General features: G+C 43.5%; 1 protein-coding gene and 1 long non-coding RNA gene across 2 annotated transcripts; both read left to right on the top strand.

Moving 5' to 3' along the window:
* Positions 1–6,550: 6,550 nt before the first annotated feature.
* LOC142586213 (uncharacterized) lies at positions 6,551–19,149 on the top strand. Its single transcript, XM_075697464.1, has 5 exons — positions 6,551–6,632; positions 12,185–12,367; positions 16,504–16,527; positions 18,665–18,688; positions 19,094–19,149. Exons 1-5 carry the CDS (start codon positions 6,560–6,562, stop codon positions 19,147–19,149), a joined length of 360 nt encoding a protein of 119 aa, XP_075553579.1. The 5' UTR covers positions 6,551–6,559.
* Positions 19,150–22,465: 3,316 nt separating this feature from the next.
* LOC142584261 (uncharacterized) lies at positions 22,466–24,615 on the top strand. Its single transcript, XR_012828744.1, has 5 exons — positions 22,466–22,492; positions 23,433–23,456; positions 23,816–23,839; positions 24,188–24,211; positions 24,592–24,615. It is a non-coding gene; the product is annotated as an uncharacterized LOC142584261 (long non-coding RNA).
* Positions 24,616–25,749: the final 1,134 nt, after the last annotated feature.

Here is a 25,749-nt window from a genome sequence, read left to right as displayed (position 1 = left end):
TCTTTGAGCTGGAATATTTTGAGAGGTGGCCGTTCCTTGCACGAGAAACCGAAACTCGTGTTCAACTGATTAACAAAAGTTCTCAAATAAACTTCTTAATCATTCACTTCACGGCACATAATTTACTAGTTGTAGCCGGTGAGTTTGCGACGCATATGCACTCTCGAATGAATTTCGAGAATGACACCAGTTAGGATATTTGCACCATCAAACTGGCCTTAAAAACGCACTGTTATTCCAGCTAATATTTTTAGCAAAACGCCCTTTCATGCGTTGAAGCGCAAGAGCAACTGGAAGGCCCAGCTATTTCGTCCCGCACTTTGGGAAATACTGTCCCGAAACTGGTGTCATGCTGGACATTCCTTTCAAGTGTATACGTGTTGCAAACTCATAGGCTAAAATTGGTAAATTGCTGTATGTGCCACAGTGCAGTTAATTAAGAAGTTAATTCTAAATTCTTTTAAATAGGTTAATATGTGTTTCGATTTCTCGTGCTGGTAATGTAGGCCTTTTCGAATAAGCCAGCTCAGGGACAAGAATTGTGCTATCTGCGAAAGGCGATCTTAAACGATTTCATAACATTAAAAAAAAATAATCAGTCCATATATCTGAAAGCTTGGCAAACAAAACGCATTTCTCGCGCAATATATTTTGCAATTTAACAATTAATGCACATTCCAATTGCCCACAATTTGATTCCAGCTTGCTTACAGATTCGTAATCAGTTGTTGCTTCTTTATGTAACGTTCCAGATGATTTCGAGGAAGCGTTGGAGGGTACGTTTCCTTTTTTTTCATTATTTGCCGCGATACTTCATGCTACCCAAGACTGGAGAAACATTTACTCTCGTCTCTTTCAGATGCTGTGAAAATGAGCTCGTAAGTTACCAGCAAAATCGCCAGCGCGAATATATATATATATATATATATATATATATATATATATATATATATATATATATATATATATATATATATATATATATATATATATATATATTCTGGAATTTTCCGTGCCATAACCACGATCCGATTAAGAGACACGACGTAGGGACGCATTCAGGATTCGTTTTGATCATCTGGGGTTTTAACGCGTACCGAAATCTAAGCATACGAGCGCTCTTGCATTTGGCGGCCACTGAAATTTGGCAGCAGCAACAAGAAACGAGCGCGACACTTCGATCTCAGCAGCGCAGGGTCATAGCCGCTAAGATACCACGGCATGTGCAATGCTAAGCATTTCCGGCAAAATCAAAACGTCCAAATCTATTTATACTTCTTTTTTGTTTATTATCCAAATCCATTTATACTGTGGTACAAGAGCACGACACATGACAGTTCTCGCTCCAATTCGTTCTCTCACATACTGCGCTTTTTGTTTTGTCGGCCAAGGTTACTTTCGGCACAAGTGAAGCAACAAATCTCCGCGCATGCGCATAGAGCTCCCCGAACGCGACCACGACGATGCTGTTCTGGCCCCACCTTAATACTGCCGCTATGTTAAGGCGAGTGCGCGGGTACATTCGCGTACACAGCATCCCATGAGCCATGTATGCGTTTTTTTTTTTGAGACCTAAAAAAATGTACATATTAAAACTAACAGAAGAGGCGAATACCTATAACGGCGACATGACTTCCTTCAAGGAGTGGCAATACCCATTATAGTATAATGGCCGAGAAGGGCATTTTACTCGGTATGCAGTGCGTGTCAGGAACCGCTCGCTAACCGACCGTGTTTTGCGCATGCTCCTTAACAATGTCTGGCGCTGGCTGCAGCACGCGGTCATTGCTACATGCAAGCTTCATGCGTTTTCAGATTGCAATGTAATCTCTGCTTTCTCAAGTTTCTAAGTGTTCTTGCGGTAACTCAGAAATTCTTAGTAATTTCCACGAACACCACCGGGTTACGAGCAATAAAAACAGCGCTAAGCCACAGGACGAGTGAAGGGACACAGACAACAGCGCTGACTAACAACCTTTGTTAGTTGTTAGTTAGTGGTTGTTAGTCAGCGCTGTTGTCTGTGTCCCTTCACTTGTCCTGTCGTTTAGCGCTGTTTTTATTGCTCGTAATCATGAACCAACCAGCCCAAATGCGTACTCTTCTGCACCACCTGGTTTTTTCCAAATAGAATGCGAGATTTCTTTAGCAGTATTCATGAGTTCGCGGCCTGTAATCGGTATTCGCGGTAGTTATTTGAGAAAATTGTCCTTTCATTGGGCTCTGGTTATATTATTGAACGTATTGCTGCACGTTTTCGGTAGCCGTTTCCCTCGCTAGCATTGTTCTAATAAGTGCATGAAAAGGTAAATACATGTCAACCGTGACTTCATGTTTTGTTATAACGTCTACTGACCGAGCGTATTATGTAGAGCTGCTTTGACCAAGCAGCTCTACATAACATGACTAACATGACCTGTCCTTCCTTGTTTTAGCCAGTGGCTCTTCTGTTCGCAGGCAGCTGACTACCTACGGCATCCTCCTGATCGTCTCGGGAGCTTTCGTGTTGCTGATCCTCTCTCTCGTCCTCATCTCCACACTTATCCCATCAGGAGATCAAGGCGAGAGCTTTTTTTATCCACTAGAAGTACGCTAAATTTTACGAATTGGGGATGCCAGCGCCTCATATTTTACCATAAATTTTACGACCGCACTGTAGCATGTCACTATCTTTAGAAACCATTTTTCTCCACACATCGTCAGTGGCTAAGAAAGGGTAGAGGACTTTTACGCAACCTGCATGCACTCACTACGCCCTTCATTGCGCGAGTGAAAAAAATAAGCTATATATATATATTTATATAAACGAGAAGAAGGGGGGTTAACCTAGGGGCCCGATGTTTATTAGTCATATGATAAGAAGCCAACAAACATTGACACCAAGGACAACATAGGGGAAATTACTTGTGCTTAATAAATGAAATAAAGAAAGCATAAATTGATGGAAATTAAAGTGGATGAAAAAACAACTTGCCGCAGGTGGGAACCGAACCCACAACCTTCGCATTTCGCGTGCGATGCTCTACCAATTGAGCTACAGCGGCGCCGTTCCCCCATCCACTTTCTTGGGTATTTATGTGCCCTAGTAGAGCCGAGGGTCTCGAATCCGGCAACATTGATGCTTTCAGGTAGCATGTGTGGGTTTATTGACCAGTTGCCTTCACCCAAAAAGATCACGTTCTCGTGACGCCTGCTGCAAAAAAGGACGTTCCACGTCCGCCGTCAAGGTCTGTGAGTGGTGGCGCTGGCTAACACTCCCAGGGTTGTGCTGGGGCACATAAATACCCAAGAAAGTGGATGGGGAAACGGCGCCGCTGTAGCTCAATTGGTAGAGATCGCACGCGAAATGCGAAGGTTGTTGGTTCGGTTCCCACCTGCGGCAAGTTGTTTTTTCATCCACTTTAATTTCCAATAATTTATCCTTTATTTATTTCATTTATTAAGCGCAAGTAATTTCCCCTACGTTGTTCTTGGTGTCAATGCTTGTTGGCTTCTTCTCAAATGGCTACATATATGTATATATATGTATATGCAGTCAGTTCCTTACTTTTATAGCTTCAATTTTGGCTTTATATTTGCAATTTTACACGGATTACACTAGATAAAGAAAACCAGCGTAAGCCTATTTCCGGCAATAAAGCATTTATGCGAACAAATTGCGGCCTTGGAGTAAAGCTTTCAAAGACCGGCGAAGATTCAATAGGCATGCATTTCCTCCTCGGAATCAATGGGTTGCGTGTAACTGTTCGAGGTGCACGTACTGTAAACACATACACGCAACTTTTCATTCGTGCATTGTTTACAAAGCACGAAGGTCTTACAAAGCATTTCGTCGATTGTATTAGCCGAACAGTATGTTTGAATTTGATGTAATAGAACGAAACGATCACAAAAAAGCGATAGGAAGAAAGACGTAAGCACAAGAATTCTTAAGTTTTCTGCTCGCTTTTATTCCCATAGCAATTATATGGGCGCTCGAAACGCAATCAGGCCGTCGGCACCGCCGCCGTTGTCCCGCTGCCGCATTGATGGCGCATGCGTATCCCGCGCATGGCGGGTTAGAGAACAAACGCTATCACGCATTGGTTGTGATAGCGCCGTTGTCGTGCCATCGTGGTCGTACGATCTTCGTCACTTCAGCTTCGTCGTACGACTCGTCATTCCGTCGTCGTCACGCCATCGTCTTCACGCCATTGTCGCTCTACACTCATCGTCAACCAATTGTCCTCATATACCGTTGTTATTCCATCGTCGTCACTGCGTCGTCCACAGCGTCGTATGCATACCGTCGTAGTGATGCCATCCGAACGCACCATCGTCGTCACTATAACTTCGTCATCGGACTCTCGTCATGTGATCGTCGTCACACTGTCGTCGTCGTATCATTGTCGCCGTGCCGTCATTCTCGCGCTGACATTTTACCATTGTCACCACTTCACTAACGTCACTCCGTTGTCGTCCTGCCGTCAACATAATACCGCCTTCGTCGACGCGTCAATGTCATCCCTTCGTCATTCGATTCTAATTGCGCTGTCGTCATTCCACCGTGATTATGCACCGTTTTCATGCCACCGACGTCACTTGCGTCGTCGGCAGACAGTCACTATCATGCGTCCTTGTAATACCGTCGTCGTCATGCCGTCGTGGTCATGCTATCGCCGTCATTCCAGCTTGGAATTCCGGTGGTCATCGCGCCGTAGTCGTCATACACTCTTCGTCATCTCAAAGTTCTGATGTCTTGACGCTGTCGTCGTTATACTATCGTAATCATTTAAGAATCATCATCTCATTTTATTGCGATAGCAATTATATGGGCACTCCAGTCGCATTTATACCGTCGGCGTCGCCGTGAGGTTCCGCGAAAAAATCCAAGGCCAAAAATAAAGCGTCGCCGTGTGCCGTGTGGCGTATGTGCGAGCGAAACCTTGCAAGGGTGAGCCGGAGTTCGTGGCTCAATCTGGCGTGCGCGAAGAAAGCAAGCGAAGAGGAAACGCGCCGTCTACCGTTGCGTGAAAAGGCATGGCAGGGATGGGAGGGAGGGAGGTAGGTAGGGGGGCGGCGTTGTGCTCCAGCACCAACTGCGCATTTCACGGCCGAGTGCAAGGGGAACTGACGATCGCGGCTCAATCTCGCGCGCCGTATATGAATTAAAACGGGGAGGCAACCCGGGCGATGGGGGGCGGCGCCTTCGGCTTTCCCAATAAGCGCGTAGTTTGCACGGCCTCGCGCGGTTGCCCGCGCCGTATCTTGAAAGGGAACTGCAGGCGGCTCATACCTTTGTGCGCGCTGTGTTCTCACCGCTCTTGCGTTGCCGTTCGAAGGTCACTTAGCTCGCTGCTGATGCCGTGCTTGCTCACACCAGCGTTTCGACAGCGAGTGTCCGCGCTCACGAGTCATGTGTTCGTGTTTTCTTGTGGGCGCTGACACCATGCTTGTTAATTCAGTTAGTAAGCAAATGTTTCCAAGTTTATACGGCCGATAAAACTACCATCTTTACTTGGTATAGCTGTGTACTAATTTGCAATCGTAATCTATGCTTCGCCTTTCGGGCGCAACTGCGACCTTTTTGTCATGCCGTCGTCGTCATACCGCCATCATCGTTTCATCGACGTCACTCCTTCTTCCTTCCATCGTCACTACGTCGGCATCATATATTCTTCGCCATGTCTTCTTGCACATGGGCGATATTGACGAGCAAAGTGATCTAGCGAAGTGGGACGTTTCCGTAGTTTCATATTACGGTTCGTTACAGGGCAACACTAGACGGCGACAAAAGAAGGTATAACACGACGACACGGTGCCATGTCGTCGTGTTATACCTTCTTTTGTCCTCGTCTTGAGTTGCGCTGCAATGAACCTTACTCTGAATCCGAACCAACTGGCCCAACTTGCCGTCTTGTGACCGTAGTTTGTCGCATACAGCCAAAGCAACGGAAGTCTTACAATGGCCTCTACATATATTAAATAAACATGACTTGAAACATGAAATACGGCGTGTAACTACAATGGCTTGAATGCAGTAGCCTTGCAGTCGACAGTCATAGTGAGGTGAATTCTGCCGTAATTTCTTTCTTCTTTTCTGTATATTCTTTGCGCATTTGGCTGTTACATGCGTCCCTGTGCTGTATATTTCTGGACCGTAGCTCACTTTTTAACATTACGGCTTCGAGTTTTCTACGTTCTTGCTCAGCGTATACTAGCATACGACTTCCCACCACTCTTCTTATCTTCTGCCTCACCCGTATAAGTTTACCCCTACTGAGGAAATGGGACGGAAAATCTCTGTTGCCGCGTTCTCGTTTAACATCAGCGCTGTTGCTTTCGAGTATACATAGATCCATTTAAAAGTACATTAATCAGTCAACATTATTCGGGAGGCTTCTACTACAGCGTCCTTGATGAACATCGGTGCAGTTTGTGGACGTGAGACAGCACAAATTAAACTGCACCAGAAACAGTGCTTGTTCTTTAATTCTGAAAAGCAGTATTTCCAAGCTTGGTTACTCCGAATCCTTTAGGCACTGTATCTTTTTTATTTGTAGACAACAAGACCTTGCGCGCGATGATCCCTGTGGTGGTGCTGCTGCTTATGGCCCTGGTGGTGTTCGTCGTCCTCACGTTTGCCTTCGATGCCGGTGAGTCGTGACTTTGAGAAGGAGCATGCACGAAACATTTTCGCGCTTCTTGGAGCTGCACAATGTGTTAGGCTGCTGAACTTCTTACTGCGCGAGGGCAGGAACGCGGCCTAGCTTGTACGCGTCGGAGTTGAAACAGAGCGTTGGCTTCCACGTTACATTTGCCTACAAAAATTACTAGAAGAAACAACGACCCCAGTGTCTCCTGGAGCTGCAGGCATGGCGGTTCAGCCATTGTTAGAATTATGGGTAGTACGTGGATTTGCCTAAACTTTGTGTTTTTAACTTTGGGTGGCTTTGTGATCCAGTAAATTGGTTTATGTTGCGATTAGCACTCTCGGGAAATTCAGGCACTTTCAGGAGATAGACCGACTATCTATCCATGTCTCTAGTGATTTCTTGCTAGCTTGGGTCACTGGGTCGTCCGTGTTTTAATAGATACAGCATCGCGCTCTTGTCCTGAGGGACAGGATTCGAAACGAACCGTCTGACCATCTTGGGTCACTGGGCATGTCTGACTGAGTATGTATTAATTTTTTCGCTTGAGTTTCCACGCGGCATAACGTCAGTGCAAAACAAAATATAAGTACGCAGGCCCGTTTCATAGAGATTAGCCCCGAGAACGAACTACAGGGGCGCTGCGAGCGCCGCTCGCGTGACGTCAGGGCAAGGACTCGCGCCTGTCGTCTGCTACAGTTAGGACGTTGTCCGGGCGCTTTCTGCGGTGTTTTCATTTGTTCGCCCTCGTTCTCTCTGCTTGTATACTTATGGTGGTCGTCTCAAATATATTTTTACGACGTCTTCCTTTGCGAACATTTATTCAGAGAGCTAATTTCTTAGACAACAATGCAGCTTTCAAAGGCAACGCTACAGTGCCAGCCGAAGGAGCGCAAAAGAGCCCATTGCGGGTTTTTCATGCGCGGATGGACAATCGTAAAAACATAGCATACAGGAATCCAGTTATGATACCATACCTGCTGCGGTGCAACAAGTATGTCACAAACGCTGGTTATATATGACTTTTACAACAGTTGCGTTGATTTTAATCCGCTAAAACAGGTTTGCTCACGACGAGTAGTTCATGGTATAATATCGAATTTTTGCATTTCTTCACAGAAACGCTCGGCAGTAACACTGGGACTTAACTAATCCTGGAGTTTACATTCTACAAGCACCAATTGCTTCTTTAAGTGATTGTCAACATTAGATGGTTCTTCCCGTGTTTACTTTAAGGGAAATTTGAAGTAAAGTTAATGAAGGCTTACAGCTTTTTACAGAATACACATGGGAATGTACCAGTAAATATTTCCTTTTCCGTGATACACGTTCAACTCACTTGAGAAATTTACTGGTGCTTTTTGCTTGAGCAATATACATGACGAATCTGTTTGGCGAACTGACACAGGCTGCTCGGCCCACTTTTTTTAGTGAAGTATGCCTGTTGGACCGCATGGCTGCATCCAGAAAGAAGTCGAAGCGTCAATCATTAGTAGTATGGGACATATTGAAGATATCGAAATTCGCCCCCCCCCCCCGGTGGAGGGTGAGAAATCAAGTGAAAGTATATGCAAGGCTTGTGGTGCTTTCTTTATGAATGTTTGCGATTGGATTGGAGCAAACTTTATTTAGCCTGCAGTTGGTCAAGGTTCTCTTTTATGTACCTACGAAGCGAATAGTTATCCGTTTCTATAATTAAAGAACGCTGGATCGAGACATGGTGAGACAGAAGGTGCTTGAATTTTCCTTTTCTATAGGCAATCTAAGCTGCGTTGTAGTAGCTCGAGAATACTTTAGCCATTCAAGTTGGCGCTGTAAAAAAATGCTTTATGGTTTCAATTCGAAGTTGTAGTGAACTGATGGGTTTCGCGAACATAGCGTGCCTCGCCATACCGACAGTCGATTGCTACCGTTACGTGATCAGGGGTGTACCATATTGTCGATAAAGGCTACTGAGGGCCACTATGAAACATTTCATCACTTTCAATTGATTGGCTCTCGATCTTAGCAAAGAAACTTTTCTCTCAGGTGATTGCTACTATGGTGTTTGTGAATTAACTATGTAAATACTCTACGCGACGCGCCGTCGTGTTAGCAGCCATGAGCAATTCCATTTTTGGAGGCCTGTTTCAGAGGAGGATGAAAGTAGCAGCAAAATTTTTCATGAGAAATGCGCGCCTATTTTGTAAGCATTAATGAATGGCCATATTTGAATAGTACAACGCACCAGAGTAATAAGAATCATTATGACTGCTTCGGCTGTGCAGTGTCTTCCTAACATCGGATAACATGCTGACGCCAATTACCAAGATTTTTCTTCCGTGTAAAATGCACTGTGTCTCATAGCTAAATACTGAGGGAATGTTAAATGTCTGGCGAGGCATCATACACAACTTCGCGTGTTGAATTTGCAGACATTCTTTTTAGGCAAAATTTACGGATAGACACGGCGCATATGTGCATTGCAAAACCAGTAGACCTCTTTAACGCTACACAGCTTGCGATATTCAAGCAGAAAAGTTTCTCGACTCACGCGTTTTTAAAGAAGAAACTATGGTTAAGGCATGACAGCTGAAAGAATAATAATAATAATATTTGGGGTTTTACGTGCCAAAACCACTTTCTGATTATGAGGCACGCCGTAGTGGAGGACTCCGGAAATTTTGACCACCTGGGGTTCTTTAACGTGCACCTAAATCTAAGCACACGGGTGTTTTCGCATTTCGCCCCCATCGAAATGCGGCCGCCGTGGCCGGGATTCGATCCCGCGACCTCGAGCTCAGCAGCCCAACACCATAGCCACTGAGCAACCACGGCGGGTCAGCTGAAAGAAGCCGACGTATTCTTCAATACGTACGGCTCGAGCCACCCATACCCCAAGCATACACGAAGGGAACGAGCGCGCGCGGGAGCCGAGCGAGCCGGAGCGAGCGGCGTCCTGGCCGTGACGTCACTCGCGAGAGAACGCCACTCCTAATTCTCGCCACTAATACTGCCACGGTGACTGATGTCAGTGGGCATGTACCACTCTTTAATGAACCTCTTTCACGCAAACTTGGACCACTACGTATGTGTCACAGGGTATGCTCCACTCTTCAATGATAGCGCAACGCTTACGCTGCGCGAGATGACGCAGCGTGTTCAATGGGAAGTGCGAGAAAGAATCCCGGCTGCATACGCGCTGCATACAGACGACAAGACGTGTTTTGGTGTTGGCAATACGGTGTCACGGCATTGATTCAGAGCTAATCGCATTAGTATCGACATTCGTTGTGGGATCGGTTCTGCCTGATTTTTACACCGAAACTGCTGAGGGCTAGTTGCTCCAGGATTGTGTCCGTGTGTAGACACAAAACTCCCCATACGTGGGCCGACCCCGAAGATAGTGCAATGCCGGGCGGACCTGCGGCGGAGGTGAAGCAGGCGTTAAGAGGCCCTCATACACAGTTTGGCTGGTCATCGTTCTTCACAGAGTGGAAGGGCAGATTTTTTTTTTCAACAGTCCATTCCGTTAGAATTGATTAATCGAAATGACTATGGATGTGTACAGAGGTGTATTGCCTTACTGGGCTTACGGCACTATGAGTGCTTGAACACTGAGGTAGAAAAAAAAGCCAATAACTAACGGCTAAACTAAGTTTGAAACCTAAAGCACAATGGCTAAATCCGTGTCCTAACCATTATTTCTATTGTAGCTCAATGATCACAGCGCCAGAGTTCGCTCTAGTCATTTTTGTCCGAAACTGTGGGATCCGTCTTCTTGCCATGTCCCATGCTTTTACGCTTGTTCGGTTCGAAACTTCCTGGATGGTTAGCACACAACCCCACGCCGTAGCTCAGAGGCTACGGCGTTGCGCTGCTGACCTTGAGGCCACGGGTTCCATATCTCAGCAATGACAGCCACGTTTCGAGGGGGATGAAATTACTTTGGTGCACGGTAGATAATCACAGGTGGTCAAGGTTAACCCGAACTGCACCGAGCTCAATATTCCCCCACTAGAACGTACTACCTCATAATCACAACAGTCTGGTGCTGGGCCTGTTGGTACACAGCTTGACAAACAAAGGAACCCAGCCTTAGAAGACTCATACAAAAGACGAGAGAAAATAGAACCACACACGGTAGGACTAGCAACAGAGTTTAGTGAAACACTTGGTTGGGTCGAAAAGAGAAGAAAACCAACACGCGCATGCGCCATACAAAACTCCACCTTATGTGGTTGTCTTTTCTCTCCTCTTATGTACGCGTCTTCGAAGGCTCGGTTTCGTTGTTTGTCAAACTCATAATCAGTTCGTGGTTTTGCCACGTAAAGCCCAGGGTTTATTTTTATTGTTATTATTATGTTGTTAGGTCAGTTGAAGCACGAAAGTGAGACGGGGACAACAAGGAGATACACTGAAAAGTACCATGTCGCAGTTAACATTTAAAGAGAGAAATAGCCCAATTAGTAAGTATACATGAATTTAGTGACCAGCCGAAAGACACGAGGGACACCGCCGGCTGCTTGCGGCGTCCCTTAGACCAAAATGCCTCGTTACAGAGGAAAACGTAGCTCCGGAAGGCGTTTGTTACAAAGAAGTGCTAGAGCTTTGTCTGGCTGCAAAGTCGGCGTTGAAATTCGTCTAATCATTGTGTTTATTGCTGCTCCATATGTTTTGCCAAAAGTTACTAAGCAAATGCAGGCCTCGTGTGTCCGTAGTATGGTTATAGACTTTCTGAGATCCTTCTGACAAACTCGCAAGGGTTTCCTCTGTAGTTTCGTGTTATATTGGGATGGATGACCAGTTTCTTTCGTGTACCTTCCTTCACTTTGCGGGCTTCCGCAGAACTATTTTTCCGTCGTTATAGACTCTCACGTACAGCATGTCACCATTTATTTTTAGCGATCCAGATTGTTTCGGAACGCGTTTTGCGTTTGTTTAGAGGTCAATATATAGGAAAGAAGCTGGGAGTATTAACGACGGTGGAGAAAGCCTTTCTTCCTTCTGCGAGCTAAAACCAAAGGATGGAGGCAATGTTCCCTGTGACACCTCGTTCATTAGTGTTCGCTTGTTCACTGCTACAATAAAACTAGTGTTAGTTTTACTACTTAGGGTTTATCTGGCCTCCAGATATCAAATCTGAGGTGCTTGATGTCTCGAACTTTGTCATTGTAGTGGACTGCAATTTAAGGTATTTTGATTCCCTTACGGTGTATATTCCAAATGAGGATCGCTTATTATTTATATTGTCACTGAGGATTAGTGATGAGTTATTAACAAATGTTTGTGATTATCTTGTTTTCACATGCTTACATAACCTCCAATATTAGGGCACAATAGTGCTTGCTGAAAGAAGTTGTTCAAGTTTGTATACCCTTTGGATGTAATTGCAATTTCTTGTTTTTTTATTGTATATATGTATTTTATGGTGGTAAATTTATGCATTTCATGATGGTCATTTATCACGAACTGCGTTCGTGATAATTGTTAAGACGCGTACTGCTGTACATTTGAATTTGCGGGTAAATCCGACAGCCAAACCACCTTCTTACGCAAAACTCGAATTTCTGCAGATTTATTCGCCAACAAAACGATCGGTTTGCTCTACCCGGCTTCTGGAGTTCGAGCAGCATATCCTCCTGAGAACCAGACTTCGACCGTGGGGTACTCGTTGACTCCGGCGACCAAAGATGTGAAGGCTGTGCACAACGCCACACCGACACCAATGACCACGACAGCAACGACACCTAGCGCTGGTGAGCTACCCACTTTTATCATTCCTGTTTTCAAAGTTTCCCTCCACTCTGCTTCTTTTGCGTAGCCTAGGCTGTTGTGCAGTTAACGTCCATTTATTGCACATATTTTTTTTTCTGATGATGTAGTTCATTTGAACTTTTAGAAGAACTTGCGTGCCGGATATTTAGTTACGTACAATTCAGGGTGTCCCAAGTAGCATGCACCAAGATTTAAAAATATATGAAAATACCACGTAGCTGTACAGAACCAAGGTAATGTTGTATGCCGTCACTTGGACATAATCAGCTTATATTCTTGCATTACGCTTAATTATATAATTCGTTTTAAATAATTATTCAACCTCTCAAATATTATAATTAGATAAAAAGTGTCAAGGAGAAAACTGTGGAGCGACATGAAAAACCCCCGATACGGCTTTCTTCTGTACAATACGTGCTACATAAAAGTTTTTGCAAGCGTGAAAGAAGCCCGCGAATACGCGCAAAATTGCCGCGCGACTGGCCGCTCGAGGCCGGATCGACTGCGAACATCGCGACTGCAGCAGAGACGAAATATTACGTCTGTTTTCCTTTCTGGCTTTCAATTTATGCTACATATATATAGAAAGCAAAGCTATGCGAAAATAAGGTTTCGCAATAAAGCAGAAAGTAACCACAGTGATATCCTACTTCACATCGTTCACGCACTTTACGCGTATGGCAATATTATTTCATGATCTTTCATGAAATTGTCCTTTTTAATAAGCAAAATATCTGCGCTACCGTTAAACGACATCATCCAGCAGATGCATCGATGCCAGCTGCTCTTCTTTTCGAAAACACTTATTTGTTCTTAGTTTGTTTCTGAAGTCGTGACTATGAAGTTTTGTTTCTCGGAATGTTAGGTTATGTTTTCGTCGCGGTGCGGGGATGAGAAGACAGTTTCCTATTTAGGGCATTCGAAGCATGGCACAACTGCTTCTTTAGATAAGCGCCTTTCCGCTATAAATACGTGAACCCACTTCGCTTCAGAGCGATGTAACACGCATTAATAGTGCATATAAATACGATATAGGGTGTATGCACAAATGGCAGCTATCGGACAGCACGCCATGTTGGCGTATTTCGTAACGGGGTGCGCGCGTGTTCCAGCAAGTGAGCGTCGAGTAAATGGCGTGAAAGCGCTGTTCTTGCGTTGCAGCAACCGCTCCAAAATAAAAGAAGATAAACTAAGTACGGAGATATGGAGGTGTGCTTATACAATTTTCCAAAGTGCGCACAGGCGTTTGCGATAAAAACAGGGAACTTTCCGAACAGCGACGACGGGATGGCTCTCCCGTATCAGCATGCGCGGGTCAAATCGCTGAGAACCTTTACAAATGCAGGGTTAGCTATCGGCGCATTTTAGTAGCTACGTGAGCCATCGATTGCTAGACTATGCGTATGTGTCACGTGCAAGCGGTTTGGATCGCGGTCATGCGCATTTTTTTCATTGTGGTTTTCCAAGCGGAACCGTATACGCGTGTAGCACCTTGTTTACATAATATCGGCGTTGATATCACTGCTAGATTGTACGTGTCGTTGCAGACTCTAATTTCTACGTTTCCGCGTTGTAATCCTCCTGTCGAAACTCTTCGATGAGTTCAAGCCCCTACTGGACTCCGTCACAACACATGGAGTATAAGCTAAATGCATCCGCCATGAAAAGCTCAACTAATGTTTCGGAGTGCTTAACCTAAATTGAAATATATATATATATATATGTATATATATATATTCTCTCATATGTCATATGGACTTCTGTCAAGCAAAGGACCAGGCAGGATTCCGTGACGGCTACTCAACAATAGATCATATTCACACTATCAATCAGGTGATAGAGAAATGTGCGGAATATAACCAACCCTTATATATAGCTTTCATTGATTACGAAAAAGCGTTTGATTCTGTCGAAACCTCAGCAGTCATAGAGGCATTACGGAATCAGGGTGTAGACGAGCCGTATGTAAAAATACTGAAAGATATCTATAGCGGCTCCACAGCCACCGTAGTCCTCCATAAAGCAAGCAACAAAATCCCAATAAAGAAAGACGTCAGGCAGGGAGATACGATATCTCCAATCCTATTCACAGCGTGTTTACAGGAGGTATTCAGAGACTTGGATTGGGAAGAATTGGGGATAAAAGTTAATGGAGAATACCTTAGTAACTTGCGATTCGCTGATGATATTGCCTTGCTTAGTAACGCAGGGGACCAATTGCAATGCATGCTCACTGACCTGGAGAGGCAAAGCAGAAGAGTGGGTCTAAAAATTAATCTGCAGAAAACTAAAGTAATGCTTAACAGTCTCGGAAGAGAACAGCAATTTACAATAGGCAGCGAGGCACTGGAAGTCGTAAGGGAATACATCTACTTATGGCAGGTAGTGACGGCGGATCCGGATCATGAGACGGAAATAATCAGAAGAATAAGAATGGGCTGGGGTGCGTTTGGCAGGCATTCTCAGATCATGAACAGCAGGTTGCCATTATCCCTCAAGAGAAAAGTATATAATAGCTGTGTCTTACCAGTACTCACCTACGGCGCAGAAACCTGGAGGCTTACGAAAAGGGTTCTACTCAAATTGAGGACGACGCAACGAGCTATGAAAAGAAGTATGATAGGTGTAACGTTAAGGGATAAGAAAACAGCAGATTGGGTGAGGGAACAAACGCGAGTTAATGACATCTTAGTTGAAATCAAGAAAAAGAAATGGGCATGGGCAGGACATGTAATGAGGAGGGAAGATAACCGATGGTCATTAAGGGTTACGGACTGGATCCCAAGGGAAGGGAAGCGTAACAGGGGGCGGCAGAAAGTTAGGTCGGCGGATGAGATTAAGAAGTTTGTAGGCATGGCATGGCCACAATTAGTACATCACCGGGGTTGTTGGAGAAGTATGGGAGAGGCCTTTGCCCTGCAGTGGGCGTAACCAGGATGATGATGATGATGATGATGTGTATATTGTCGCGTAATTGGAAGGATCTGTAGACATAGTAGGATTCGCGTAAGCCAGCGCTGTCGACATACTGCATTGCAATGGAGCCCAGTGAGTGTTGCAATTCCGACCGGTGGCCTACAGCACGAAACGGTAGTCAAGTAGGAGCAACGTTTACGTATGTCGCGTTCCCAAATTGAAGACTCATGCAGTAACGCGCGCAAGATAGACCTGATATTAGCGCCGATTGCATGTAAACAAGGCGTTACATCTACGCATACGGCCCCGCTTGGAAAACCCCAATGAAAAAAACTCAGTGCCCTTCCACTCTGTGAAGAAGCATGACCATATAAGCTGTGTATGTGGGCCCCTTAATGACACATCCACCGCGGGTCGGCCCGGCATTGCACTATCTCCGGGATCGGCCCACGCTTGGGGAGTTTTTTGCTTATGACACGAAAATTTCCTTGGAACGTAGAGGTATACAGCTTCGCTGTAAAAATGTGCATGACCGAGATCGGAATCGCTTGCACGTGACACATACGCATAGTCTAAAGAAGCGGATGGTTCATGTGCCTGCTAAAAAGTGCCGAGAACAAACCCTGTATCTGTAAGAATTCACAGCGAGCGATGTTATCCGCGCATGTTGACACACGATATCCATCGCGTCGTCGCTGTTGGAAACATTCTCTGTTTTTATCGCAAACGCGTGCGCACAAATCGGAGAATGCTAGCGAAACACACATTTTTCATAACTCCATCTTTAGTTAACTTCCTTTACCGGTTGCTACAACCCACGACAGGGCATGACACCATTTATTCGACGCGCACTTGCGGCAGTACGCGTATACTTTTCGCTACGGAGTTCATCAACATGGCGCGCTGCCCGGTCATCGCAGTTCGTGCATACACCCCATAGAACGTGTGATGGGAGGCTGAAGACATCGCGGTGACTTTTTAAATTGTCGCTAAGCACCACGAAAACGAGGTATATGTCTTAAAAGAATGTAAACGTCTTGAATAGACTCGGTTTTCGGCAAGTATACTTTGTCATCTTGCCAAACGATCCACTGCAGAATTTTGTATCTACAGTTTTCGACGCTTCTTCGTACTTCACTTTGTAGGTACTTGCAGCGCCAGACTGCCTTTTAATCTGCGTGTGCTCTCAATTTGTTTACAGTTATGTGGCCTTTCCCTAAGCGTGGTAAGCGAATTCTCGTCCACATCATAATTTGAATACAAACTCGTTATTTTAATCAATCAGTATTCGCTACTTTAACGCCTTTGCATGTGTTGTAATGCCTTTGCAGTGCTGCCAATTCTAGGGAGCAGTCTCCATATCTAAAGAACTTACGCTTTGTTTGTGTAAATGGGGAAATTAGCCCAAACCTTGGACAATTTCGCGCTAGGATATTAAAACGGCGAAACTGCTGACGTGAAGGCCTGTTCCGATTTTACTCACTGCAAATTACCTACGCAATAACATGCTAAGCATGACTTTCGATAATATTGCTGCACAGCGAGCCTATCTCACATGGACCTTTCAGTGAAGTACTGCTACCTCAATTTTGCTGTTCTTACCTCTAGCTTCACTGTCGATGCATACGCACTCGCAACGAAATGTTTATCTGTAACCGGTGAAATAAACGTACGCTGCAACACAAAACCAAAGAGCAGAACGGACAAATCTGGGCGCAAGCGGACACATTTAGCGCCAAGCCGGACAACGCGGTCGTGGCACTGCCGACTACGCACGCGTATCGCCCATAGGCAGAGCAACCGTGGACAGAGTCCCAGCGGCCTCGCATTCGGGTGCTTTTTGCTTTGGAGGAAATATAATAATCAGCCGCGTGTATTCGTGCTTTGCTGCAAATGAGGCGTAAGCGAGTAATACTCCTGTCACACGGGAAGATTTAATGTCATTCGAATCTCTAATCGATTGGCATTCGATGCATCGAATGCCATTCGGTCTCTTGCCGCGCTACACAGTAAAATATAATGCCATTCGCAAATGATAGCAGTGATGATCTGGAACAAAAATTTGTGAAATTCAAATAAATTTTGACCCTATTAGGCGCGTTTAAGAACTTTTGCGAGTACTTTTAAACCGGACGAAAACATTTTGACGCCAATTATTCACAGCTAAAAGCACATCGATCAACACATCCAATATGGCCGACTGACGCAACAGACTCCTGATGCAAAGAGTAATAGCCCTTGAGCACAGCCCGTGGTGAAAATATCATCCCGGCAAAACTAATTATTCCTTTTTATAAGTCTAAAAAAATATATTCTGACTTTGCTGATACCCACATTATTTTTTCGCGTTGCGTGTTGCAGTTGTCTAGCTGGGGTCAAGAGTATACATTTGGTACAAAATCGAATGCGAAGGAGTTCCCCTAACTCATTCGATAGCAAATGTCATTCCATTCAAATGACATTAAATTTTCCCGTGTAAATCCCGATTAGTGGGATTATGTGCGAATGCCATTCGATTAGAATGACATTAAATCTTCCCATGTGAGAAGCGTAAAAGTATGATGGTGATACGTCAGTACACAGCATTCACAATTATTAATATATTTTGCATTGGTGGCGTCTTTACACTGCTGCATTTTGCAAGGAAGGTCCGGCGCCCATCTTCCCTACATTGCGAACAAGGTTTCTATAATCTTGGCTACTTAGTCATGGTGACGTCTTTTTCTGCATATATATATATATATATATATATATATATATATATATATATATATATATATATATATATATATATTATATATATATATATATATATATATGGCTCCAAGCATGCAGGAGACTGTGTTAGCGTATGAAGTTGCTCTGCATATTACTTCCACTTGAGTCCAGTGACTTCATTACTTGAATATTTAGAAACGTCGTTAGAAATAAATTCGAACGTTAAAATTTGCAGTCTGTTTGCATGAAACAAACACGTTTACCATTACAGAAGCCAAATCTACGCTTAAACAACATTTCTTAATAATCTAGGAAAACCTAGGCAATTTTATCCGAGTTTAGGGAAAACTTTCTTCGCAAGTTGGCAGCATTAGCCGAGAGACAGCGAACATCGCTCTCATTTCAGTTTTTTTAGTGCCAGTAAGGCAGCATAACATCAAATAATATGTCTTACAAAGCAATGAAGTGGTGCTAGAGGATCCGCTTTTCCTTTCGACATTTCTTGCCTTGTCGCAAGTAGTCCAGAAATTACAATGCGATTTTTTGTGTACATAGTTAACGAATTTTTCTCGTTGTCCATTTACCAGATATATGCAGTGACAGCTCGCCTTGTAATGAGCAGTGTATCGGCAATTTATTTACAGCGCCATGGCCAATGCCTGAACCAGGTAAGTCAAATCTGAGCATATCATGAATTCAAGCTGATTATTTCGAGCAGCAGGCCTTCTTAACTTTTCATGTGCGGGTACGCTATAAAGTTTGTAGAAAGAAGCTTAGAGAAGCACCCTAATTTCAGTTGTTTAGAGGTCTTTCAGTAACACTACCACGAACGCTATACCTTACCAACTAAAATTTGACCCTGAACATATTCGCTTTATGATTAGGTATTTGTTATCTTGTCATAGAACCGACTGCAGAAATTGAACTGCAATTCATTAGCTGCAAAGTTTCCGATGCTACCTTGTTGTTCATTGAGTAGATGGAAACCAGTTTTTACGTTACCTCAAAATCTAGTTAGGAAATATCTGAAGCCCCAGTTCACCTAGTAATTATGTAGCTTTCATTTGTTTCAGGCCCATGGCCACTGCCTGAACCAAGTAAGCACATTATTGTTCACATGATGACCTGAGGACAAGCCCCTTATTTTGAGCAGTAGTCTTTTGTAACTTTCATGTTTCTAGATACGCTATAAGGGTGAACACATTCCTAAAATTTTATTTTAGATGCCTGTAAGCAACACCACAACGAAGAATATATTTTCTTAAGAAATAGCACGTACTCAAAATATTCCCTCTTCAAGCAGATATCGATTACCTTGACTCTCAATCTACCGAAAAAAATAACGATACCATACGATTTCGTATTTTAAAAAAGTTTTCGACGCGTCCTTTTAATTAATTTAAAATATAGGTACATCTATCGATTGTCTTGTGATTAGTAATTTACCGGCAATTACTTTACAGATCCTTGGCCAATGCCGGGACCAAGTAAGCCTGCTCTCGTGCGGATAATTATCTGAACACAACCCCGTTATTTGGAGCAAATTTTTAATTAATTAATTATTGAATCAATTTAGAAAGACATCACAGACCTACGAGGAGACATAGCGTGAGGGCGGCATATGGTACAGTTTATCACAAGATACAATCGGTAAAAACATATCGATGCATAAAGGGATACAAACATTGGCACAAAACGATGAAATTTACGTATGTACTGAAACATGACAAAAAAAGGAAAAAAAGAAACCGGAACAAACAGATAAGCATTGCATAATGACAGCAAGAACAGCAAGAAGTATTACATAAAAGCAGCGAGATACTTTGCGTTGAGACGTTATACAAAGCGTAATGTTTTAAAAAACCAAAAAACAAACATTGCATAACGTGTGCCTATACATTACTGCAAAAGGCACCATGATTTCTGAGCGAAGCAATGCTATGCGGAAGGCTGTTCCAGATACGGATAGCGCGAGGCAGGGGTGAAATGTTAAATGCTTGTGTCGCTCCATATATGCGGGCATAGCTGAAATTATCGTGCAATCTGTGCGTTGTGAACCGGTGTTTCAAGCATGGTATGGCTAATCTGTCAGAGTGAATGAATTTACGGAATAATGGCAGCAATGCCATATCCAGGCGAGTACTCAACGACTGCAACGATATTTCGGCCTTGATCTGCGTTACGCTAGACTGGGCGCTGTAATTATGAGTAATAAAACGACTGTCCTATTCTGAATGATTTCCGACGCTTCGATTAGGTAATACAGGTGTGGAGACCAAATGCGAGACGCGTGCTGAAGCTGGGGTCGCACGAACGTTAAGCCATTTTGCGCAAGACAGGTGGAACACTGCGCAAGTTCCTGCGCAAAAAAAAAATACCTAATGATGTGGATGCATTGGCAGAGACACACGTAACGTGCTCAGACCATGATACGTTAGGTGTAAGGTGCACCCGAAGATACTTATATTGTGTAGTCGGGGATATAATACTATTGTTAATGGGGTAGATAAACTGCAAATTAACAGCTTTACGAGTGAAAGACATTGTTTGACATTTTGACACGTTTAGTGTCATCGGCCATATAGTCAACCACTGGTTCCCTATCTCTAGGTCTTGTTGGAGCGCTATATGATCATCGCTGTTGGTTACTGGATGGTACATTATGCAATCGTCGGCGAATATTCGTATGCAAGACGGTATGTTGTTACGCAGATCATTTATATAGATTAGAAACAACAGAGACCCAAGGGCGCTTCCTTGTGGCACACCTGAAATAACGTTAGATTTGGGGAAACTGAAGTCATTAACAAATGTAAATTGCTCTCGATTAGATAGGAAGTTACGTAGCCATGACAATATACAGGAGTCTAACTTCAACGCAGATAATTTCGATATGAGGCGGCAATGTGCAACAGGATCAAACGCTTTCGAAAAGAATCCTTATAGCGATTGCTGTAAAACTTACTGAGGCAGTATAAGGAAATCGCAGTGATTTCCGCCTCTACACGATACACGAAAAGGTACAGGTACACGAAAACAGATACGATAAACAGAAGCAGAACGCCTCTACAGATACACGAAAAGTGTATCTCGCAAAAAAATTATTAAAGTTGATAAGATACGCTTTCTGACTTGGCATTCGTTACCGTGTCTCACAATTTAATGACGAAATTGTCGTTCAATTTGGCATGTATACAGTCGATGACGGTTCTTTCTTGTTCACTCCATAGACATGGGCTGTGTTAATTTGCATTGTAATGACCGATGTAACGGCGATATGTTTACTGACCCGTGGCCATCGAGTGAGACAAGCAAGCCAATTCTCTTGTACGTCATGATCTGTCGATGAGCTTGTTATTTTCAGCAGGAGGCTTTCGTAACTTACATGGCTGTGCATTTCCTATGAGGCAGAGGACGTCGCCAGGATTTCAGTTTCTTTATGTGCCTGTAGGCAGCACCACAACAAAGAACATATTTTACGTTGGAAACAAGCTGTGCTAAGCATATCTCTTTTCAAGTAGGCATCAGTAACCTCGGCACGCAATCTACTACACAAAAATTGGCACACGATTTTGCATATACACCATTTTCGATGTTTCTTTGTGGTTTATATAGTAGATACGAGCAGGCGTTAGATTGCCTTGTAGTTAATAATGTACCATCAATTCGTTTACAGAACCACGGCCAATGCCTGAGCCAAGTAAGCCAATCGTGCGTAGCATGATCTAAAGATAAGCCCTCTATTTCGAGAATTTTTTCGATATGTTCATACATATAGTGATCGCTATAGAAATTACTGAAAGAAACTGAGGGTGTTGCACTAATTAGTTTCATTAGCGTGTCTGTAAACAACACCAGAATAAGAAGTATATGTTGCAAAAAAAGCAGTAGGGAAGAGAACATTTTTTTTAGTATATGCATTCATTAGCCTGTCACAATATCTACTGTAGAAACCGCCATGGAATTTTGTATGCGAACAGTTTTCGACACTTCTAGATTGATCAATTAGTACATATTTCTAATGCTAGTCTGCCTTGCAATAATAGATGTATCGGAAATTCGTTTACAGACCCAGGGTCCGACAGCGAGCCAGGTAAGGCAATTTTTGTACACATCATAATCTAAAAACAAGCCTGTTATATTGAGCAAGACGCTTTCGTATTTTATTGACTACAGACACGTCATCAATCCTATAGAGGCAAGCTCAGGGCGTCGCCGTGATTTCAGTTTTGTTTTTGTGCCCGTAAGCAACATCGCAACAAAGAACACCTCTTTCGAAAAAAAAAAAGTAAGACAGTACGGCTGTGAACATTCGCATTTCTCGTAGGCGCTACCCTGCTCCACAATCTGCTGCAGTTTCGAGTGTACAAAGTTTTGTTGCTTCGTTGTAGATACTTTAAACACTTGATTTCCTTGTAATTAACGATGTGCTTGCGATTTGTTTACAGACCCGTGGACAGTGACTGATCCAGGTAAGCCAATTGTCGGACACAGTATGATTTGAAGACAAGCCCGTTATTTGCAGCAACAGCCTGGCGTAGCATTCATGCCTAGGAGTACCCTATATAACCTTCGGGGGGAGGCCGAAGTCCACGCCGTGATTTCAGTTTATTTGCCCGTACGCAGCACCACAAGGAAGTTATATCTTTGAAAAAAATGCAGTACGGCTACGAATATTCGTTTTCTGTGTAGACATTTGTTATCTTACCACGCAAACTACTGCATACATTGCCATATGATTTTGTGTGTACATGTAGCTCATTAAGCACATATCTGGAGTGACGGTTTCCTTGGTAATGAGGATTTTACCTGTAATTCGTTTACAGCTCCGTGGCCGATGACTGAGCCAAGTATGCCAATACACGTGTACATCGTGAGTTGAAGAAAAGCTTGTTATTTAAGATAACAGAGTGGGGGGGAGGAGTACTCTGTACGTGTCCACGTAATAGACATGCTCATTTTTCCGTTGCTGAAGTTCTAATTGACTTGGCTGGGGCACTCATCCGAAGGAGACAGGCGCCTCCTACCAATCAGTACATCAGCAGCAGACGAAATAGACATCTCCACTAGGCATAGGCACCCCCCCCCCATGCTTCTGTAACTTTCACGCCTGTTGATACGCTACGTATGTAATGGAAGGAGGCTTAGCACATCGCCGTCATTTAAGTTTCATAAAGAGGTTACAAGTTTTACCATAACGTAGAATATATTTTACGTAAGAAACAAGCTGTAGTGAGAATCTATTGCCCATCGAGTAGGCCGCAGCCATCTCGACACACAATCTAGTGCACAGAAATTGTCATACGATTTTATATATACGCTATTTCCGATGCTTTGTTTCAGTTTATTTATTAGAAGCAAGCAGTGTTAGGTTGCCTTGTAGTTAATAATATACCATAATTTCGTTTACAGAACCTTGGCCAATGCCCGAGCCACGTAAGTCAATTGTCGATAAGGCCGGTATTTTGATAAAAACGTTTACGGTATGTTCATATACCTACGGTGATGGCTACACAAATTGTGGAAAGAGACTGGGGGCGTTGCGCTAATTAGCTTAATTAGCGCGTCTGTAAACAAGACCACAACAAGGAATTTACCTTGCAAGAAAAGCAGTAAAGAAGGGAGGATTCTCTTTTCGAACACGCATTTTTTAGCTAGTCACATAATATCCTGCAGAAACCATCATGCGATTTTATCTGCGCACTGTTTTCGACGCTTCTAGGTTGTTCATCTAGTAGATATGTCTAGTGCTAGTCTGGCTTGTAATAATCGATGTACCGGAAATGTGTTTACAGACCCACGGCCCATGAGCGAGCCAGGTAAGCCATTTTTGTGCACATCCTAATCTAAAAACAAGCTCGTTTTATTGGGCGAGATGTCTTCGTATCTTTCAGGCTTATCGATACGTTGTCAATCTTATGAAGGGAGGATGAGGGCATCATCATGAGTTCAGTTACTTTGTGCCCGTAAGCAACACCGCAACGAAGAATACCTTTCACAAAAAAAAAATAGTACGCCTGAGAATATTCGCTTTTCTGGTAGGCATTTGTTACCCTGCTGGAGAATCTCCATGAGCTTCGAACGTACACACTTTTGGCGCTTCTATGTAGATACTTGAAGCACTACATTGGCTTTGTTATTAACGATGTACTGCAATTTGTTTACAGACCCATTTCCAATGACTGTGCCAAGTAAGCCAATTCTCTTGCACACCATTACTTGATGCCATCCAATTATTTGCAGCAACAGCTTTTCGTAACTTTCATGTTTAGGGATACGCTGCATATGCATTTAATGGAAGGAGGCTGGGGACATCGCCGTGATTTCACTTTCATGAATGGCTTGCGAGCAACACCACAACGAAGAGCACATTTTATGTATGAAACAGGCTGTGCCCTGGACATCTCCTTTGAAATAGCATCAGTGACCTCGACGCACAATCTACTACCCAGTAGTTATCTTACGATTTTGTATATACAAGATTTTCGATGCTTCCTTTCAGTTTATTTAGTAGATACGAACATTCTAAGATTGGCTTGTAGTGAATAATGTACGTTCAATTTGTTTACAGAACCGCCGCCAATGCCTGAGCCAAGTAAGTCAATCGTGGAGCGCCACGATTTAAAGATAAGCCCAATATTTCGACCAACAGGTTTTCGGTATGTTCATACCTATAGAAATTCCTATAAAACCTGTGGAGAGACTGGAAACGTTGCAGTAATTTGTTGCTTTTAAATGCCTGAATACAATACCACAACGAGAAATACATCTTACAAAGAAAGCAGTAGGGAGAAGAATATGCTGTTATCGAATAAACATTTACTGCCTTGTCACACAAACTACTGCAGAAACCGCCATTCGATGTTATATGTGCACAGTGTTCGACGCTTATAGATTTTTCATTTAGTAGGTGTGCGCAGTGCTCGTTTTCCTTAGTAATTAACGATGTGCCGGCAATTTGTTTACAGACCCAGGGCCCATGAGTGAACAAAGTAAGTCATTATTTGTGCACTTCATGATCTAGAAATAAGTTAGGTATTTCGAGCAAAACGCTTTCGTAACTTTCATGACTACGAATAGATTATACACCTTGTGGACATGAGGCCGATGACATCGCCGTCATTTTTGTTTCTTTGTACCCATAAGCAACATCGTAACGTAAAATACAATATACAAAAGAGTAGTACTGGTGCGAACGTTCGCTTTTCTAGTAAGCAATTATTACCCCACTCCAGAATCTACTAAAGAGCTTCGAATGTGCACAGTTCTTGACGCTTCTTCGTAGGTCCTTCAAGCAGTATATTGGCCTTGTATGTACCTGCAATCTGCTTAGCAATGTACCTGCAATCTGCTTAGAGACCCACTGCCAATGACTGAGCCAAGTAAGCCAGTTCTTGTGCACATCATAGTTTGATCGCAAGCGCGTTATTTAGAGCAAGAGCCTTACGTAGCATTCATGCCTAAGGATACCCTACACAACTTTTGGAACGAGGCTGACGACATCGCCGTTATTTCAGTTTCTTTGTACTCGTAAGCAAGACCACAACAAAAACTACATCTTTAAAGATATGTAGTAGGGCTAGAAAAACTCGCTTGTCAAGGAGGCATTTGTTACCTTGCCACAAAAGCTACCACATAGGTTTTCATACGGTTTTGTGTGTACAGAGTTTTGCAGCTCACTTGGCACATATTTGCCGTGACAATTTTCTTTGTGATGAGGTTTGTACTT

Source organism: Dermacentor variabilis, chromosome 6 (genome assembly GCF_050947875.1).
Source record: "Dermacentor variabilis isolate Ectoservices chromosome 6, ASM5094787v1, whole genome shotgun sequence".
In the NCBI taxonomy this organism is placed as follows: Eukaryota; Metazoa; Arthropoda; class Arachnida; order Ixodida; family Ixodidae; genus Dermacentor; species Dermacentor variabilis.
Note: the sequence above shows the minus strand (reverse complement) of the source record. Positions and strands in the feature narration are given on the sequence as shown.